The sequence below is a fragment of the Crinia signifera genome, chromosome 19 (assembly GCF_055691185.1).
Source record: "Crinia signifera chromosome 19, ASM5569118v1, whole genome shotgun sequence".
In the NCBI taxonomy this organism is placed as follows: domain Eukaryota; kingdom Metazoa; phylum Chordata; class Amphibia; order Anura; family Myobatrachidae; genus Crinia; species Crinia signifera.
In genome coordinates this window covers 60,141,895-60,164,144 of record NC_139226.1, presented here as the reverse complement: position 1 = coordinate 60,164,144, position 22,250 = coordinate 60,141,895, and the positions used below count along the sequence as shown (strand labels likewise).

The following is a 22,250-nucleotide window of genomic DNA, read 5'->3' as shown; positions in this document are numbered from 1 at the left end:
GACATAAGGATTACACATGGTAATACAAAATTGGGCGCGAGGTCTGCAAAGTTTTTTTACCTCTCATATGCCTGGTATACACCAGGACGACTAGGGCCCGATCCCCTCAATCTAGATCCAATTCCTACCAATTGGATGTAGATTGTGTGGTGATTGGGCCCTTTTCTGTCCTGGTGTGGACCGATACCGATCCGATGCGCGGTCCCGCGGGTTGGTCGGTCGTTATTCAGATCCTACCTGCTGCAGGTAGGATCTGAATAACGACCATACTGCCGGGTGTGGGTCGCCATTGGATCGGACCCTCTCATGGTGCACATCGTGAGCGGGTCGTGCCCCCCCGCATCATCGTGAGTCTGAAGAAACACTGACGACCCGCTCACAATGTGCATCTTGAGCGGGTCGTCGTGGTGTGTACCCTACATAAAACGCGCATGCTTTTGAATTGGCCCTGAGGGAGAGAAAATCAAAAAAGGTTTTCCCACAGCAGAAAACCTTCAAGGGCCCATGGTGTGTAGTAAATTGACAAATTTACTGCACACCATGGGCCCTTGAAGAAAATGCCATAAATGGCATTGAAACGTCAGGGCACACCAAACCATGTGATGTATTTTTAAACTTGTACTTTGCAAATATATTTCTTTAAAAAGTCCCTTTGAGTTCTGCAGTCACTTCGGATCCTGCACAATACATTTATCTGGAGGCACCTGGGCAAGATAGAACAAATAAAATGGAGTGCTGGCTCTACAAGTACCATATTTTTATATATTTTTTATATATATCTATCACACACAAACAATAGTGTTGTCATCGCCCCAATCTTAGATCTCTAACTGAATGATACTTCTGCCAAGACTTCCAAACTCAAGTATATTAAAACATTTCTTAAAAGGTACAGTATAAAAATACATATGGAGGCTCCTTGTAACTGGAGGTTTTTTTTTTTTTTTTAAATTAACAGTTGTTTGTAATCACAAACATGGCAAAACCCAACTCGTTTCTTCTCAAATGAGACTTCATCAGGGGTAAGACATCTACTTAGAATTTAGACATACAGGCCTGAATTACATATGCCTCAGTATATAATGGTATATTGAAATTATATGCCGGTAAAATTGTTGGACCCTGGCCTGACAAAATAGGCAGAGCCCCCCTTCCATTTCTTGAACACCCGGAATGCCTGGTGAGACCTCTCTTGTCTGCAGCACTGGCCGCACTACTCAACCTCTACATAGCTTCAAGGGAAATGTAAACTTTGTATATGACAAATTATACAATATAAACTCCAGTCCTGGGCCCCCTTTTTTGCCTGGGCTCAGTCCGCCCCTGATGGCTGCCCTGAATAGGAGAGATGCCGCTCCATAGAGCATCGGGTTTCGGCTGGGTGGTGAGGAGTGCGTGATCTGACCCATTGGCAGCAGTTCAATCTTGTAACAACAGCGGTTCGCACCCTTTGCCTGGAATTTGATTCCTCTCTTAATGTATCTCTATTTAGTTAATTTTAATAATCTACTTCTCAACTATTTCATGGAACAACTCTGTCTTTCACACCTTAGAAGCTGGCATACAAAATAATATATGTAAATAACAGACTTGACTACAGAAAGAATGTTGTTCTCTGAGGCAATGATAAGGTTAAGAAAAAGTTTTACCTTAGAAAAATAAAGGTAGACAAGAAAATGAGACACTCAGAGATGACAGGTAGAGGTGATGACAAAGGGAAGACAGCTGGGTTCATATGTGACAGTCGGAGAGACTAATGACTATGTACTGTATGAACAGCATTGTTCTAAGTAATTCACAAAAAAATGAAAGAAAGACGGTAAAAAAATGAGACTGAGAAGAACAAAAGATAATTTCATTTTCAAACAGAAGCAATTGCTAAACCCGAAAGTGAAATTAAGTGTCAAAGAACTGTACAAAGCGGAGCAAGAAATGTTCACAATTTGCAGCCAAAAAGCGTTTAATTTTAGTACAGCGGGAGTTAGATAAAGAGAAATTTACTCTGCTTTGTTGTGCCATGGCAGCTGACAGCTACTTTCTCAAAGACGTATTTATTTCTTATAGAATAAATCCAAGTAGATTTATTAGGAAACGGCAAACTTTAGACATTTTAAAAGGTGAACTCAGGATAGGTGATAGATTTACCGACAGCTTTCTTATACCAAGAGAGAAGACTGTTTCTATGAAATCTCGACCGTTTTTAAAATAATACACATACTGTAGAGCAGTGATTTTCAACCACTGTGCCGTGGCACACTAGTGTGCCTTGAGCTGTTCTCAAGTGTGCCCCCAGATCTAGAGATGCCCAAACCAGTTTACAGCCACCACCAGTTCAACTGTTATTTACTGGTCTCTTATTTTCATGTATTTTATTTTTGTTACCTGTGGGGACTAGTGTGATTGTTTTTTATATGGGGGCCAAAAGGTTTGTTTTTTTTCCTGTGGGGGCCAATGTGTTTTGCCCTGTGGGAATCTCATGGTGTGCCTTGGCAATTTTAAAAATGTATTTAGTGTGCCGCAAGGTAAAAAGGTTGAAAATCACTGCTGTAGAGTTAAGGATGAGGTGTTTGACTGATTACTTAGCAATATACTGTATACGTAAACTCAGAAATTGCGCACGGAGAGTAGAATAACAAAGATCAAGGGTTAGATGTATCAAACTTTGAAGAGAAATAGGGCCTAATTCAAGTATGGTATGGAAATGTTTGGATTATTACAGACACATACAGAGTTGCATATACACCTGTCTGTAGCCGTATCAGTTGCAAAGGGATACATACGAGTGACAGACGGTCAAAATGCCAGTTTTCAGAATACCAATGCCAACATCCCGAGGGAGGGTATCTCGATACCGGTCATTTAAGTATACTTACCCTCCCTCTGCCTGCTCCAACCCTATTTCCACCCCCAGCAACCAAACCTTCTCCCCCATAGCTTAACTCTAACCCTCCCCACTAGTGCCTAACTCTATCCCCCTATCTTCAGAATGTCAGCTCTCACGAGCAGGGACCTCTTACCTCATGTGCTTACCCATTTTAACTTCAGTAGTCTTCGACTGCACCAAAGCATGCTGTTTGCTGCCACCTGGATACTTATGTTGCAGTAATCGGCTGATGTTCCTATAATCATCATCATCAATCATAATCACCCTGTATTTGTCCTGTATTATCTTGAATTGTAAATCACTGTTTTCCTGTTTTGATTATGTGTACTCTGTAATTGGGCGCTACAGAACCCTTGTGGCACTAAATAAATAAAGGATAATAAATAATAATAATAATAATAACCCCCCCCCATACCCCTAACCCTTCCGCCCCACAGCCTAACCATAAGCCTCTCTTCTACTCTAAGTGCCTAACCCTCTTCCCCACAGCCTAACCTTAACCCCTACACAAACTAACCCTAAGTCTCCCACTAGTGCCTAAACTTAATCCTTGCCTTTTCTGGCTTGGTCCTAACCTGCCACAGCATACTTGTGTTCGGCATCCTGACAGTTGTTATTCCAATGGCAGTATCCTAATTGATGTCAGTATTCTGGTGCTGGTCTTCTGGCAGCAGTCGGGATGCTGGTGTCTGTATAGTGGATGCTAACTTCAGAAGCTGGTTGGGCTTAAGTGTACTCATCTGACAGTATGCTGAGATGCGTATGGCTGAGTATTTGGACATTTGTACTGTAAATATGCTAGGTTGCATATGGTTTATTTGAGATGGTCTCTTTCTGTAATATTTTTACGATACCATATTTAGTGTAGGCTACTCAACAAAAGGCCCCCTACTTGTCATGCTATGGTACCCAATAGTCTTTTGGACCACAAAAGACTACTTTTTTGTGCATAAGGTTGAATCTCAGATAACTGAAATGCTTGGGACCAGAAGTACAGTATTTTGTATTTTGCACTTTCCTTATTTGAAATACTTGCATACCATAATGGGAAATCTTGGGGATGGGATCCAAGTCTAAACAGAAAATGCTTTCATGTTTTATATACTCCTTGGGGGTTATTCAGATCTGATTGTAAGAGCAAATAGACATAACAATGTTGCACTGCAGGAGGGGAAAATGTAACATGTGCAGAGAGAGTTAGATTTGGGTGTGGTGTGCTCTCTTTGCCAGGGGCGTAACTAAAACTTTGTAGGCCCCAAGGCAAATCTTGAAAGGAGGGGCAGAAGAAAAAGTAAGAGACAAAGCGTATCAGGAAAGAGGGAGGAGATAGAGGTGGTGAGAGAGAGAGAGAGAGAGAGAGAGAGAGGTGGTCAAGGAGAAATTGGACTTGAGGAAAAAGAAGGAATGAGAGAAAGAGAGAGGAGCAAGATAGAATAAGGGAGAATTTGAGCAGGATTGAGAGTGAGAATATTATGGGGGGGGAGGAGAAAAGAGGGAAGCATGGGAGAGAGTGTCAGGGAGAGAAAGGAGGAGAGATAGGTGGAAAGAGAAAGATGGTGAAATGGAAGGGGGTGAGAGAGGGTTTAGAGAGAAAGAGAGAGAGAGTGCAGGGGAAAGAATCAAGGGAGAGAGAGTAAGAGGAGACAGAGAACACAGGGTGGGGGGGAGAGAGAACATGGAGGAAGAAAAAGAGAGGATAGAGAAAAAAGGGATGGGGAGCAAGCAAAACCTTAAGAGAGAGGATAGAGTGGATGAATGAGAGGGTGGAAGAGGAGTTGGGAGGGAAACCAATATTTTTAAAGGGTTCTGAATAGTTGGCACTCAGCAGCATTTGCCTCCTTTCAATGGCACTGGGCTCCCTTGCTTCAAGCTCCTATGCTCTGGCTGCCGGGCTCTCCTGTTCCCTGGTGAGGAGCTGCACTGCTCTGGCAGTTGGGCTGTCCTGTTCTCCCGGGCAGGGCTCTCTGGTCCTCAGTGCTAGGCTCTTCTGCGATGGCTCTTTTGATTCTAGGTGTCGGGCTCCCCAGCACCGGGCTCTGGTGCCCCAGGCTCTACTACTTCCCAGCACCAGGCTCCCCTGCTCCCCAGAGCCGTGCTCTTCTGTGCCGGGTTTCTCTGCTCGACGGTGCCCCTGAAGCACTGGATAGTAGTGGCACAATATTGAATTTTTTTAAATTTTTATTAAAAAGGGTCATCTTAGTGCAGGGGATAGCATGCTGGGCCTTGGGATCCCCAAACCCCTGAGCTTCATAACAGTTTCTTCCACAGTTTTTGCACCCTCTATAGTTCCGACACTGCTCTCTACACATGTTACTTTTGCCTCACCTACAGTTTAACATGGTTTTGTCCATTTGCTAAAAAAATTACTTTACAATAAGGTCTGAGTAACCCACCTAATACACATAGGTGAAATATGAAATATAAGGTAATTTTATCAAATATTTTTAATAATTCTGTTCACAAAACAAAGTTTGTGTATGCTTAATGCTGTCAGTCTCCTAGTTACACATTAAAAGTCTGAATTTTGTCATTTTAGTTTTGGGAGAATCAACCTGTGTAAGACCTGGTGGCACTGGAGTTGGGGTAGACCTAATTCGCCCCTTCAAACGTGGCTATTTTAGGGGAAGCCTAATATTGCAGGAGCCAGTCATCCCCGAGAAGTTTAACAGAGTCAGTTTAGGAACTGCTGTGACTGTTCTAAACAGTAGTCACGGCTTTGGGGTAACACCCACATCATAACAGTAAATGGTTAGAACAATATACACACAAGGTATATTGGGCGCAAAGAAATTAAATAAAATCATTTATATACCAATTAATCAATTTATAAAATGATCACGGCTGGGAGCCTCCTTTAAAAAAACATTCATTATCGTCCGGTATCCCGCACATTCAGGGAAATCGTTACGATTTTATTGACTAGAACATTGCATAGTTTGTACCTAGCTGGGTACACACTAAGCTATATTCTCAGTCAACAGTGATTAAATGTATTTCAACAGAATACAAAATAAATGTAGAAATTTTTGATTTACTTAAACTGCTTGCCACTTCTGGTTTGTTATACATTGTAGATGACAGTAACTCAATTTCTGGCAGAATCTAGAGAGGAAAGTGGCAGGAGAGAAGCCTAGAACTTCAAAATCAATAGGTTCTATGCCTCATAAACTTTCTATCAACAGATGTGAGACCACACACTTTAAACCTTATTATCTAATGAATAACTTTAACTTATCTAGAAATGACACAGACTAGAATGCCATTAAAATCAGTCATCCTTATTTATTTTACAACTCTTAAATAAGTATGGTGGCAGAAAGAAAGAATGGATCGTTATTGAATGAAATTACCGCTGAATGCTGATACTTTGGGGGTTATTTTGTTTGATTCACAAGGCTGCAAATTTGCACATGCGCAGAAATGCGCTGCATACAGCGCCACCATCGGTCCCCCTGTGAACACAGGGTGGTTACGAAGCAACCAGAATAAGGCCCTCTGTCCACATCATGCCTATAACTCATCCAATTGACCACTCCAATAAAATGTTAAGGCCTTAATGAACTGGCCAGACAGCCAGTGCCCCTGACCCCCAGTAGGGAAGGTCAGACTAGCTCAGTGTATTGGACAGAGAGCGCACCTCCATCAAGACACACAATAGCCCCGGATTGCTATATCTTTTACGCCACAGAGAGGTTGAAAACCCTCAACAAGAAAAAAAAAGAAAAAAAAGGTCTAAATGGGGGATGGTGGGTGGGCAATGCCGGAAAAATGAGGCAGACTCTAGCTAGCAGTTAGACAAAACTCCACCCTAAACCCCCCCCCCCCACTAACTCTAATTGTGCTGTGTGCAGAGCTGGGGAGAGCTGGGGAGAGAGGCAGCTGCAGCCTGTCCTTTCTCTCAGTGACCTGGTGTGTGATGCCGCCTGCCAACCCCTGCTAGTTTTTTTTTTTACTACAGGTGTGTGGCCACGCCCCCTAATTTAACGAGGCCCAGCAGAGCTGTTGGCGCCCCTGGCTGCAAGTGCCGGATCTGCACGCTGACAGGACCCAGGTACTGTATGCAATGTTACTGTGCAGCACCTAGCTCCTGTCACTGAGCAAGGTAAGGCCCGTACCCCCTAGTGATAGTACTATAACCGAATAACCCTCTGGTTACTCAAAATGATGCTGTCAAGGCCAGTGCTGACATGTTCCCCGTTTTCTGGACTGCTCCCCTTCACCACCACCCAACAGCATGTGAAGCTCCTAGGCCTCTCTGACCAACATGTGCAGTGCGACTCCTGCACACCCAGATCTAAAATCAGAAAAGAAAAATCGAACTTCTGTAAATCCCTGAATCTGGCCGAGTATCCACATCGTTACCAATGTTCTTTTTAAAAACAACAACTTTTCAACCGCCTGACACTCACCACCCACATCTCCCTTTTGTGCTCATTCTTTCTTTAGATTTGTTTTTGTGCTGGGCCCTTTATACCTTCTGTTTCGCTTTGTTGCGGAATGGATTGTATTTGAGTAATTATACAGCTCTGCATAAAATGTGTGGATAATAATAGTAATATGTAGCACCTGTATCACCTCCTAGAGGTAATTGTATACACAGAAACCAGTAACTAGAATCTGGACAGCTGAATTCTTTGGCACAGGTTATAGCTACCAGCTTGTCAATTTATCTCAGAATTTCAGTGAAAGTGTTGCTGCAGCTTTCACAACATATTGCCAATTTACTGCTGTCTAGCAAATGGTGACAGTAATGAGACATCACAATGATAGATGAAAAGGAGGAAACAAAACTCGCACTCCTCTGGGTATCATGGAGCAGAAGTCATCCAACTGGAGACAACATATGATGACACAACAAATGCTTTAGTTCTTGTTTATAATATTCCTCTTGCGCACAGGTATTTTGGAAATCCTCCAGATTACCTGTCTGCCAAATATAAAGGAAAGCACCAACGTGTAGAGACAATTATGATATTCACTGTGACTGCCAAAAATCACAGTTGTATCCATAGCACAGAAACAGAATAAAATGCAAAAATGAATGGGGCACAGACAGAAACGTAGAACATACATTTTACTAGTCGTTGGGGAATGTGTCATTAAAAAGTAACTGCTTCTTATAAAACAAATATTACTAACATGGAACAAATGTTTCTCACAACCAATAATATCTGGTGAGGTTGTGAAGAAGAGAAAATGGACCCATGTGGTATCCCAAGATTTGCTTTTATGCTCTCCCTAGCTGAATACCCAGGGACTAGACCCCAAACCGCCGGACATCAAAATCTGCAGTCCAGAGCTTGTATTATCCTGTCCGGGGGGTGTCCCGTCTGGGGGGGGGGGGTGTCTTGTCGGAGGGTCCCTGTGATAGCTTTCACCAGGGACATGGGGAAGGGGAGATTACAGCCTCCATGTTAGGTCCGGACTGTTCATATTTTTGCTACATGCCCGGGCCATACAGGGAGGCTTTATTCTCCCCCTATTCTTCTCCCTGGTGACAGGTGTCACCTGAAGCCCCCCAGACAGGACATCCCCGGACAGGACACCCCTAGACCGGATGCTACAAGCTCCAAAATGCAGAGTTTGATGTCTGGTCCGGCGGTCTTGTCCTGGTCCGGTTTTTACCCATACCCGAATACCCATGCTTTGCTATGGAATTTGAAATATTTTCATGCATGTAACATTAATTTTGAAGGACTGTGGGTGGGGGCTACAGGGAGAGGACATCTTTGCTCTGGGGGATGGCCTCCTTTACTGCTGCTCCATTTGTGGGGGCTCCTGCAGGGATTCATTGACCTCTTCCCCTCTCCTTGGGTAGGTGCCCTTTTTGTCCCTCCCTACATTGGACCACTGTGATTTTGCTCCTGCAATACTCCCCCTGTGCAGACCTGCCTGCCAGCTTCCTTTCCCCTCTTCCGTGGGATGAATAGTGAGGTGTTCGGTGGTACCCTCTGGATGGACTCTGCAGTGCATTCCCTCCTCCATTCTAAAGGTGCCTTAATATATAATTCTCTGGCTGGCATATGTATACTATTAATGACTGGCTCCACCTTGTGGACACTTGCAATAATTACACGTATCTCTACATTAATTTCCTTCACCTATTTAGATGCACCAGAATGCCACGGAGCCCTCGTGATTTGATTCTACCTGCTCCACATCCTCTCCTACACCTTACACAGGTTGCCCATGCTCCTTGTGTATGTCTATGATAACCATCTAATGACATGTTAATGCCTACACACTAAGGGTCACTGCACTAAGGACCAGCACCAGTCTCCCATGCAAGCATAGAATAGTGGCTCTTTTGCCACTTGCATCTCCTTGCAACTGATCTTTCAGAATTGAGCATGGTCAGGACCAACAAATCTTCTCTCAAAGATACTGGTACCTCTTTAAAATAGACCATGTCCCAAATGAACATGAGGCATTTCCTGCAACACACTCCTTCCAAGCACTCTGAGGAATGTGCAACCCTCATCTCCTCCCCATCCAGCACTAAATCCCTTTTGTCTTCCCCTAAGGTGGACCTAACTCCCAAACCTTCCACTGGGAACATGGAACTTCAGGATATCCTTGTTTTCATGAGACACCTCACAAAACAAGACCTGCAAGATACTATTAGAAGGGAAATGGCTGCTATTAGGCACAATGTGGCACAATTATCTGACTGTGTCTCCACCTTTAGAAGAACGCCATGACTCCTCTGACATTTCTCTACGTTCTCTGGTCAATGTTGTCAATGCTCAGTCAGTAGAGATTAGGGCACTGCAAATGCGGATGATAGATCTGGTTAACCAGGGGAGGAGAAACAATATTCGGATTAGAGGTCTGTCTGAAGATATCCCCCAAGAAGGTCTGGAGGACACCCTCACAAAGATTTTCAATTAAATTCTTGACAACCATAACGTATTTGACCGTGCCCACCATGTCCTTCAACCTAGAGGCTTGGCTTCTGATCAACTACGTAGACGGTATATGCCGTCTACAGTACTTTTCCCAAAAAGACAATATCATGTGAAAAGTTCACCAACTGGATGGCATTGATTTTAATGGGTCATTGATACATGTTTATCAAGATTAAGTATCGTTGGGTCACCCTCTTACCTTACAGGTCTCATTTGCTTGGCAATTGCACATTCTGACTAGTACTTGGGACCTGCCTACATTTTGCTCCAACCTTGGTCTTCCTTGTACTTCCTTGTACTTCCAGCCTGGGACTCCAGTATTCCTGATCTACAACTCCCTACTCCAGCTACCCATGGGGCTCCATGGCGAGAAGCGCAAGGATCCAAGAAAATGAAGCTTGACTCCTCTCCCCCCGCCAAGACACTGAAGTAAAATAACTGTTCCTCATGTTCTCGTATGTTATATGCTCTCATTACCCCAGAATTGTCTTCATTATCTCCTCAAACAAGGTATATGGGTGAGGACTTTCTAGTTTTTTTTACATATAGTGCTCTTCATGTAACTTTTGGCCTTTGTCACTTATATTTTATAGTTTCCTTGTTCTATAGGTTTTTTTCTTCTTCCTTTTCAGGCTGTTTATTGTCAGTATCAATGTTTATTTATATGCTAGCATTGCTCTCTATTTTGAAACAGTTTAGACATTTGCTGAAGACTGTTATTGTTTGTTTTGTCCTTTGCGGTTTTTGGTTTCCCCACGGCGGGTTTTGTTACACTGTTTAGTTTTCTTCTTATTCTTGATGTTTCCTTCCCTCTCTGGTCCTATTCATTCTTTTTTCTTTATTTTTTCTCCTTTTCCCTGACTTTTCCATATATTGTCACATATTGCCCATCTATTAGGCCCCCATGACATCGCCCGGCAAACTTTATCAGCCATTAATGCTAAAGGCCTTAATGTCCCAGAGAAGTGGTCCACTCTCCTTAGGTCCATTTGGACAGAGGGTAGGTGAAAATGTCGGTTCTTGTTTAGTTTCACGGCGGCAGCATGGCCGTTCGCTACTTCCGGGTTCGGCGCCCGGCAAACTTTCTAAAATAACGTCCATGCCAACGTGAATAGTTCATACCCCCACTATCCATGTTGGCATGGAGTTGATTTTAGATAGTGTGGCGAGCGTATCAAGCCACCGAGCCCGTAGCGCGGGTGAGTGGAGCGAGCCCCGCTGCCGCCGTGAAACTAAACAAGTACCAAAATGTCAGGCCATACCCCATCCCTTTCTCCTCGCCGCTTCCCATTGGTGTTTTCTTCTAATAATCCGGAGAGTCTAAAGGTGTAGCAATCCTATTTTCTAAAAGTATGCAAGTCTCTGATATTTCGGTGGAGATGTGCCCAATAGTGCCCAAATGTCCTTTATTAGGTCTCATATTCTCCCCTTAAATCCCCTTTCTTAAAGGTACAGTAGTCTTGGGTGGGGATTTAAATCCCATGACATGTCGTCCAACGCTCCTCGAGTCTCCACACATAAACTCCAGCAGTTTAAAAACTTTTTCACGAATTTCAACTGGCAGATTCTAGGAGAATCCTCCACCACAGGACTGAGACTACTCCTTTTTCTCTAACCCTCATAGATCCTACTCCCGAATAGACTACATTTTCATTAGCCATAGACACCTACCTTCTCTATTGGAGTCCTCCATAAGCTCGATTACCTGGTCCGACCACACCCCAGTATATGCGACCCTGACAACTACCCCACAAACTCCAGGTCAATGGACCTGGTGTTTAAATGAATCTGTGTTACAAGACTCTATCTGTAAAGAGGAGATAGCAAAAGCGCTGATGAACTACTTTGCTATAATTGACACTGCTGATGTCTCTAAAATTGCTTTATGGGAAGCGCATAAATGTTCCCTCAGCTAATACAATTAGGCTTTTAAGTTAAAAAACAAATGTCAGCCCTTGTAGCCTCCCTACTACAAAAAATCCATTCCTTGGAAACCGTACATAAATCATCTCTCTCTCATTCTGACCTAAAGGCGTTGATTGAGCCACTGACGCATCTAGATAAAATTTTCATGAGGGCATTCAACTGTCCATCAATCGTTGTAACTCAAAATATTACCAATGGGGAAATAAACCCGGCCACCTTTTGGCCCAATCCCATAGAACACAGAGGGCAGCTTCTTTCATTAGCACTGTGAAAGATGGATTTGTTTTCCCTCATTTTAACGGCTCTGAAATTGCGGCCTGCTTCAGTCAATACTACTCAGCCTTATAAAATTTAGATAAATCTTCCTTAGATGCTGACCCCCTGATACAGTATCTCCCGCATGAGGGAGTACCTGAAAAATGTTGCCTTCCCCACTCTTTCCAGTCCTGCTAGAGATTCCTTGGATAGCCAGTTCACTCTAAAATAATTAGAACAACCAATTACTTCCTTACCCTTGGGTAAATGTTCCGGTCCAGTTGGATTTCTTATGGTTACCATAAACAGTTCAAGGGCATACTGGCCCCTAGGCTCCTCCATGTGTTTAATTCTGTCTCTGCAGACACACACTTCTCCAAACAACCTCTAGAGGCCCAAATCACATTGATTCATAAACAAGGAAAGGACTCCTTGATATGCTCGAGCTATAGACCTATCTCTCTTCTCAATGTGGATATTAAACTGTTTGCAAAATGAATGGTGAACAGGTTGAATAGTTTCCTTCCTTCCCTCATCCACAATGACCAAGTGGATGAGGGAAGGTTGGGAAGCAAAGGACAATACCACCAAACTGCTGAATCTGATTCACCTAGCCTCCCCCAGTGATATCCCCACCATTTGTCTATGAACAGATGCTGAAAAAGCTTTTGATAGAATATGGTGGAGCTTTATGAGGGTGGTGCTCGAGCATATTGATCTGGGCCCACTAGCACTTCATAGAATATTGGCACTTTACACAGATCCGGTTGCCCGGGTCCATGTGAATGGCTCTCTTTCAGACACCTTCTCTATCAGTAATGGTACGAGACAAGATTGGCCTTTATCCCCCTTGATTTTTGTTCTATGTATTGAAATGCTAACTAGGGCAATTGGGGCTACATTGTACATAGTACATTGTCTAACTTTTAGGGGATTATGCCCAAACCCTGTGCCCTGAACATTTCTACACTCCATCTGACATTGCCCAGCTGAAATGCTCCTTCCCCTTTATCTGGAAGTTTTCTCATATCACCTACTTAGGTATACAACTTCCCTCTGACCTCTCTCATTTATTCTCCCTCAAATTCTATCCTCTCATCCAGTCACTACAGGCAGATTACAATAGGTGGCACAATCAGCAACTCTCCTGGCTAGGCAGAGTTAATGTGGTTTAAATGGACACTCTTCAAAAAATTGTTGTTGTAGACTTCAGACCTTGTCTGTTCAGATCCCAGACTCCTGGTTCATGTCTATTCACTCACTGATCCAACAGTTTGTTTGGTTCAGGAAGAGATCAAGGATTGCCTGGGTCTACTGGGTCCAGCTCCCCGATATCACAAACTATTACATGACAACCATGCTTAGTAAAGTGCTAGACTGGACAAGGAGTCAGGAGTCTAGCAGTGGGTGGAACTTGAGGAGCTATACATGCACCAATATCCAAAAGTCTTCCCCTAGCTTCTTACCCCACCCATGTCCAGCTCACCCCATCCCACTATTTCCCCTACTCCTTCCCTCTGGAAGGTGTTGTGTCATCTCATGCATGACTCCTCAGAATTGGGCCCATTAACCCTGAATTCCCTCCTGGCTTAATCCTATCGCACTTGCAATGCTGGGCGCTGGAGGGGCTCTTCTGGATGGGCCAATTAGCAACTTCCACTGGGGTTAAATTGTTCACGGAAGTTAGGTCTAAATGAGATATCCCCAGAACGATTTCTGGAAATACCTGCAGGTTAGACAGTTGCTAACCTAAGATCACCGCTTTAGGAAAACGACTAGAGAACTGATGGCCTTTGAAAGGCTTTGTATCTCCACTATTGACCCTTCCCATATGATATCCATTTGATATAAACTTCTACAAGATTCTAACCCCTTGCCCCCCCCCCCCCCCCCCCCCCCCGCTCGTTCATGTCAACTTGGAAGAGGGATTTGGGTATCACTCTCACTGACAAGGAATGGGATGTCATCTTTCTCAAAACTCAAAAAAGCTCTGTAGATATACAGGTTAGAGAAACACAACACAAAATCCTAATGAGGTGGTACAGGCACTCCTCTCTCCTACACGTTATTTACCCCTCAATCACAAGTGCATACTGGAGATGCCACGCTGCCATGGGCTCTGTATTTCACATTTGGTGGAACTGACCCTTATAGCACGGTTCTGGGTGGAGGTTAAAACTTTCTCCAAGGCTATTCTCATTCCTCTTATCCAGCTTTCTGGCTACTGACACATTCTTCCATTTCACTTTCACTATACAAGAAGTCCTTGCTCTGTCATATAGGCAATGCAGCACAAGCGGTCATACCCTCTCTGCGGCGATCATCCATACCACCTACACGGAAAACCTGGTTCTCCAGGATAGATTACTATATGAATATGGGCCACATTCTTCTGGCCTCTAGGGACAACTTGTCAGATTTGAAAACAACATGGTTTCCCTGGTTAGAATATAAGGAATCTGGAGGATATAAAGTTTGCATTTTCTCGACAAGAGACCTATGCTGCTCGGCTACCCCCTCTTCACCGGCTGTGTGAGAGTCTGCGACGTGACTTTAACATCACTCCGGGTTGCCGGGGGCAGGGCCAGGTTGCCAGGGGCACTGTCAGGCAGCAGCTGACATAGGGGGTTATTTTGGTTCACAAAACCATGTGCAGGGAGGCAGATATAACTTGTGCAGGGAGATTAGATTTCGGTGGGATTTTACTGCAAAGTGAGATCTATATTACAGTGTAAAAATGAAGCAGTCTGTATTTTCCCTGCACAGAAACAAAATAAGTCACCCAAATTGAATTCTCTCTGCACATTCTACATCTGCCCCCACTGCAGTGCACATGGTTTTGTCCATCTAAGAAGGAATTTGTCAGAAAGAGTGAACCAAAATACCCCCCATAGTGCTCAGCAGCACTGCCTGGCCCCGGGAGACAGAGTGGTGTTTTTTTTTAGGGAGCGCTCCCCATAAAAAACTCATCCAGTGGGAGCGCTACCTAAAAAAAACCACAACTGAAGGGATTAATGTCCATGAGAAACCTTCTCCTGATTAGGTCATTCCCCCCTACTTTTCTATCTCCCCTCTCTTTCTCTCTTTCTGCACTGACGCCTTTCTTCCCCCTCACTTTCTGTTTTCCCTACTGTGCTCTTACTTATTCTTGAAACACATGTGATTTAATTTACTGATTGTAAATTATTCTGTCATATCTAGTGAACCAATGTTTGTTTCCAATCTCAACATACTGTACCTATGTTATGTGGTTTGTTATTGCTCGCTGCGCCAAGTATTTTGATATCTCAAGCTGACCACTTGTTTTCTTTATGTATTTCTTCTATATTAATAAAAACAGATTGATTAAAAATAACTCCCTGGTAAACTACATTTTTAGTCTTTCCTTAAGGCTGGAGAATGGCCAGGGAGTTGACTCTTGAACAGGCAACATACAACCGGCCATAGGAGAAGCAGTCAATTCTCAGATCCACACCAGCCATTTTTAAAGTCTGCCCCTGAGCTTTGTTAATGGTCATGGGCAGGCATTGCAGACCTTTACAGGGAACTGCAGCCATTTGAACCTGACAGCCCCCCTATGAACATCAGGATTATTTTCTTAGTAGATTTTTCTACTGCCTGCTTTTTGTGAACCTCTGGATGTTTTTTGAGTATATTTTGTAGCTGCTTCCTTGACTTTTTTTTTTTTGCAAAAAGCGTCCATGTCTTTTTCCTTCACTTTTTTCCTTTCTTTCATTTATGTGCGGTCTAAGCTGCAAGAACAGTTTCATCAGAATAAGTTGACAAAACAGGACTGGGTTGGCGAAGCACCGAGAAGGACTGACACAGATCTGACGGGGAGACTGAGGAGGACAGGTTTGGCTCACATTCCCTAGGCTCACTTGAGGTAGTATGTTGTTGAGGACTGGTAGCATTTGTTTTTTTGGCATGATGAATGAGAATATCATAGTGCCCCATAAAACTACCCAAGAAGTAAATCATTTAATCCCCTCATCTGCTTTGCCAACCTTGGCCAGAAAGTTACCATTCTGGTACACCTGCAACTTTTAAAGTGAATATCTCATGATCTCACAGGTGGTATCATAAGTGGCAGGCCTGGACAGGTAAGACCAACTGGGCCTCATGGCCAGTTGTTGGTGATATGACGCACAATGTCAGCCTGTAGCTAAGACGCCTGTGTGGCAGTGCCTTGGAGTGGGTACAACAGGGAGGAAAACAGACCCGCGCCATTCGCTTTTGTCTTTACCGCCGCTCTGTCAACTGATATCACTTCTGCATTCATTGCCATATGAGGTTTGATAATAAAAAATAAAAAAAATAAACTTCTCATTAGATATAATTAAATAAAAAATATCTAAAAGGTGTATACAGACTAATGGAACAGAACCAAATTAGAATGAAATATATCCTAATCAAAACTTTAAAGTGCCACATATCAACTCAAATAAAACAAAATTGTGGACTTGGGTGGATGTCCCTAACAATCCTCCACTTAAAATGAAAAAAATAAATAAATACAAACAAAAAAGACAGAGTGTTGGTGAAAGAATCGGAAAAAATGTTTTGGTTTTCTAAACCTACAGTAGTAGATTAACATGCTGATAAAAATAAATACACTTACTGAAAAATTTTAAAATGTATGTCTTACCCCTTTTGCTTTAGACTCAATAGGTACTGTATATTATCCCGGCATAATAGGTCTGATTAACTGTACAATAATACTTGGTATCTATAGCTGTGTACATGGTGGATTACCTTATCAATGTAACTCTTCCCCAAGTCCTTCACCTCCTTCATGTTGATTTGGGCCTTCACCTTATCTTTGCCTTTCTTGCCTTTCTTCTTCTTACCGCAGCATTTCTTACAGATGCAGAAACAGCAGCATAGTAAAAGAAGTCCAGCCACAATCAGAATGGTTGCCAGAGCCCATGGAGGAACTGACGGTAAAAGAAGGCACAAGGATAAATAATTTGCCAGAGGATCATGGCAAGTACACCATAGTAACTATATCTTCTAAGGCATCTAATGGAGCTCTAGAACTTGCGCTACTGAACTACGACTCACAGCATACTTTTCCAGCTAGAGGAGAAAACGTCTCATATACATTTTTCAAACATCGCGCAACATTTTATAACTTCATATGAAACAAAGATGGATCATACTTCTCTGAAAGTATGGAGTCATAAAAATATGAATTGCTTATATGAGCGTAGCCCATCTGCGATGAGTGATGTTAATGTCCAGGTAAAGGGAGTTAATACTTTAAATGCAAGAGATTGAAGTATTATGGCAATGACAGCCCTTCATGTTATGTTCTCATTTTTCATTCTGAGTTTTGGACATTATACATAGGAAGAGACAAATATAAATTGTTGATATTCTAATATGCTTTTGGCCAATGCCAGAGTATGACATAAAGTGCTTGCCTGATGAATACATAGGGGGCCACGAAGTAGTCCATGCTACTGCTATTATCTGGTGAGTATCCAGTTGACATTTATCCAGGGACGTGCAGTCAGGGGAGGCACTAATGATTAATATAATAAAATAATACAAAGAAAATACTTATGACACATATGTGTCATAAGTATATGCTTTATATTATTATAATACTTTTTTCATTTTTAATAGTTTAGGAGGCACCAAGTGCGGTGCCTCCCACTTCCTATAGTATAGTATTACAAACGGGGCGGGTAGTGGGAGGGGCCGAGCACCGGGCTGCAAAAGCCCATTTAAAAAAGGTGTATATACGGCACCTATAGCAGTGGCTCAGTGACAGGGACGTGCTTTTTGCCTACATGAAATCACGTCCCTGTCACTGAGGCAGATGTGATTGGGCACAGTGGCGCCTCCTCAGTGACAGGGGCGTGCTTTCATATAATCAAAAAGCATCCAGCTCTCCTCACAGCTCTCCTCACAGATCCCGTATGCAATCCAATACAAATTTAAAATTGTATGACATTGTACAACATTGCGCAATATCGCATCGCATGCCTTATGGTATGCGATGGGCGCCGTGATACTACACAAGTACCGGGAGTCCCAATGAAAACGCTAGGTGTTCCTATGGGTACATGGGCAGGACGTCAGTCCATCTCCCACCCCATCTTCGTCCCGTCGCTCGCAAATAATATTCAATTCCCCCTGACTTTTATTTACAAAGCTAGGAGAAATCATTTGATGGTCGGTGACCATCAAATAATTTTTCCTGCAACAGAGACATGCAAGGGGGTGTGTCTTCGTTACACATCCCCTCGCATGTTAATGAGGGGATTCTGTGGCAGGGTATTCGGTGGGGCGGTGTCTAAAGGCCCCCATACACTAGGGCGACTTGTCCTTAGGACAAGTCGCCCCCGATTTCCCCCTGAGCTTCCCCGGCTGCTCCCCGGGGGAGCTTGATTAGATTGGCACTTGATGTGCCATTTTTTACATGTGATAAATCGTCTCGATTTATCACATGTAAAAAACCCGGGGAGCAGGGGGGGGGGGGGTGGCTACAGAGGTGGGAGCAGGGGGGCGGGGGACACGTCTGTGTCCCCCGCTGCTGAGGACGCTGCGGGGGACAGCGTCGGTGCGAGGCGGTAGAGGCAGCAGGGGGGGCTGGGGACGCTGCGGGGGACACGTCTGTGTCCCCCGCTGCTGGGGACGCTGCGGGGGACAGCGTCTGTGCGAGGCGGTAGAGGGAGCAGGGGGGGCTGGGGACGCTGCGGGGGACACAGGCGGCAAAGAGCCGGGCAGGGGGAGCCGGCCGGGAGCTGTCAGTATGAATAAAAAAAAAAAGCCCATACAATGAATGGGCAGCCTGTGATTGGCTGCTGAGCGCTCTCTCAGCCAATTGCTGACTGGCTGAGAGAGCGCTCAGCCAATCACAGGCCGCCCATTCATTGTATGGGCTTTTTTTTTTATTCATTACTGACAGCTCCCGGCCGGCTCCCCCTGCCCGGCTCTATGCCGCCTGTGTCCCCCGCAGCGTCCCCAGCCCCCCCTGCTCCCTCCACCGCCGCGCCGCCCCACTAGGTCCCAAGTCGGGTGGTCGGACGTGCAGCAGGTCCGACCACCCGACGCAGATCCCATGCGCACGGGACCGCGCATCGGATCTGAGGGGACATCAAAACTAGCCGATTTTGGTCTGATTTCGGCCAGATCCGACTGATCTGGCTGAAATCTGACCAAAATCGGCTAGTGTATGGGGGCCTTAAGGGCAGCTTACCGAGCAAACCAGAAATGTAAACAGTTCTGATGGAATAAAATATAATTTCAAAAACATGCACCTCTATTTATATTTATGAGGACAAAATTTAATGGTTATATTCCTTATGCTTAAGATACTTGACCCAGTGCACATGGTTTCCCCTAGCACCCTGAATGATACCAATAACCAGATTTAAAGACCACATGATAATAGATTTCAGAGATCTTTGTTACTTATATTTTCAAATCAGCATGAACACCCATTATTGTCATGTGTATTGCTGCTGGTTTTGTTATGAAGCTGTTGCTCAGCATCCTGCTCTGGGTTCTCAGTATAGCAGTCCACCTGCACTGGATATCTCATTAGCTGGTTACCCTTCTTTAGGGATTCTGATCAGCTCCTCCCTGCTGGTGATATTTTACTGTTGAGCACCTAGTGAGTGTTCAGCATTAGCTTGGTTCATTTCCCAGCCTGAGCGTCAAGCCGTGAGTCTGTGGCCCATCCTATTTCCAGCATACCTCGGCCTGTATTCACTGTCTGAGTTCCCAGTCTTACGTTTGTACACCTGCAGTTGGTATCTGCTACAGCTGCATCTCCTGGTGTTCATGGTCATCTGTACCTGTCCTGCAGGCCTTCTGCATATTTTGGCTAGGTCTTCTGTTTGTATACTGTTGTTCTATATATATTTTGCATTTGGGTTGTTTATTTTATGTTTACTCATGAATAGGTGGCTTCTGGTTAGAGATGAGCAGGTCCGGATCCCCGAGATCCGACAGATCAGAATATCGGGGATCCGGGTCAGATCCGAGCCGGCTCGGGAGTTCCCGCCTGAATTCCGGACCAATAACGAGGCCGAACGTCATCATCGCGCTGTCGGATTCTCGCGGGATCTTATAAAAGACGCACGCGCGCCCCGCCATCTTCACTCCAATCTTGGAGAGGGAAGAGGGTGGTTGGGAAGCTCTGTGTGCTCCGTGCTGTGCTCTGTGCCATGTGCTCCATGCTGTGCTCCGTTACCTGCCCTGTGCCCTCACTGCCCTGTGCTGTGCTCCGTGCCATGTGCTCCGTGCTGTGCTCCGTGACCTGCCCTGTGCCATCACTGCCCTGTGCTGTGCTGTGCTCCGTGACCTGCCCTGTGTTGTAGACTTGAGAGTCAGTGACTGTTTATAGGCCTGAGCCCTGTAGTGTGATTTAACTAACTAGGTGCTGCAGTGCTCACACGCAGGGGCTGCAGTGTCCACTGTCCAGGGGCTGTCCTGTGGCACGTGCCCTGTGTGATTTATTTAGCCCTAAGCCCTGTGTTGTGATTTATTTAGCCCTGAACCCTGTGTTTTTTGTGATTTAACTAACTAACTCAGTGCTGCAGTGCTCACACACAGGGGCTGCAGTGCTGCTGAGTAGTACACTGTGTACAGGGGCTGCAGTAATACAAGGGGCTGTGTCCAGTGTGACGGCCTATATCTTATCCATTGTCCAGTGTCACGAGTCACTCACGACATATATCCTGTGTCCTGTCCTGTGTGACGACTGACGACATATCCTGTGTCCAGTGTGACGACATATATCCTGTGTCCAGTGTGATGACATCTATCCAGTGTCCAGTGTGACGACAATATATCCTGTGTCCAGTGTCACAAGTCACAAGTCACAACATATATCCTGTGTCCAGTGTGACATTTAATGTGTGCCGGCATATATCCTGTGTCCAGCGTGACATATATCCATTGTCCAGTGTGACGACATATATCCAGTGTCCAGTGTGATGACATATATCCTGTGTCCACTGTGACGACATATATCCATTGTCCAGTGTGACGACATATATCCAGTGTCCAGTGTGACGACATATATCCAGTGTCCAGTGTGACGACATATATCCAGTGTCCAGTGTGACGACATATATTCTGTGTCCAGTGTGACGACATATATCCTGTGTCCACTGTGACGACATATATCCAGTGTCCAGTGTGACGACATATATCCTGTGTCCAGTGTGATGACATATATCCTGTGTCCAGTGTGACGACATATATCCAGTGGCCAGTGTGACGACAATATATCCTGTGTCCAGTGTCACAAGTCACAACATATATCCTGTGTCCAGTGTGACATGTAATGTGTGCCGGCATATATCCTGTGTCCAGCGTGACATATATCCATTGTCCAGTGTGACGACATATATCCAGTGTCCAGTGTGACGACATATATCCAGTGTCCAGTGTGACGACATATATCCAGTGTCCAGTGTGACAACATATATCCAGTGTCCAGTGTGACGACATATATCCTGTGACCAGTGTGACGACATATATCCTGTGTCCACTGTGACGACATGTGTCCAGTGTGACGACATATATCCTGTGTCCAGTGTGACGACATATATCCTGTGTCCAGTGTGACGACATATATCCAGTGGCCAGTGTGACATATATTCATTGTCCAGTGTACAGGAGCTGTGTCCAGGGGCTGTGTCCAGAGGCTGTGTCCAGTGTGACGGCTGTGTCCATTGTCCAGGGGCTGTGCCCAGTGTGACGGCTGTGTCCAGTGTACAGGAGCTGGGTCCAGAGGCTGTGTCCATTGTCCAGGGGCTGTGTCCAGGGTGACAGGCTGTGTCCAGTGTCCAGGGGCAGTGTCCAGGGGCTGTGTCCAGGGGCAGTGTCCAGTGTCCAAGGGGCTGTGTCCAGTGTGACAGGCTGTGTCCAGTGTAAAGTAAGAAAAATAAATAAAAGTAATAAATAAAATAAAAACACATTTTTGGAGGATGATGGAGGAGGAAATAGTGGGAGTGCTGAAGCTGCTACCACCAGTCATGACAAGGCCGATACCTCTTTTTGTATTTGCTGTTTGGAGCATTTCTCTTTTTTTGGGATAGTTTATTAAACTGCCACCCTGTCTGCCCCTGCAGTGCCGCTCTGCCAGGTTGGAAGTGTAAGGTCCACATGTATGTGATGCCGACTGCTGTCGCTTAGCTTAGTCATCCAGCTACCTCGGTATACCCTTTTGGCCCAACTACAGTAAATGAAAACAATTTTGTAAGCTGTGAAGTGATCAAAATTGACTAGAAATGAGTGGAAACTAATGTTAT

At 44.6% G+C, this 22,250-nt stretch overlaps 1 protein-coding gene across 2 annotated transcripts in view; it reads right to left on the bottom strand.

Annotated features, from left to right (window-relative positions):
• The window catches only part of SYT5 (synaptotagmin 5), a 241,548-nt gene that overhangs the window by 39,227 nt on the left and 180,071 nt on the right, over positions 1 to 22,250 (bottom strand). For both annotated transcript variants that reach the window (XM_083162650.1, XM_083162651.1), the window contains one exon: positions 16,729 to 16,910. In XM_083162650.1, coding sequence (XP_083018776.1) covers positions 16,729 to 16,910 — 182 coding nt within the window. The remainder of the gene's footprint in view (positions 1 to 16,728; positions 16,911 to 22,250) is intronic.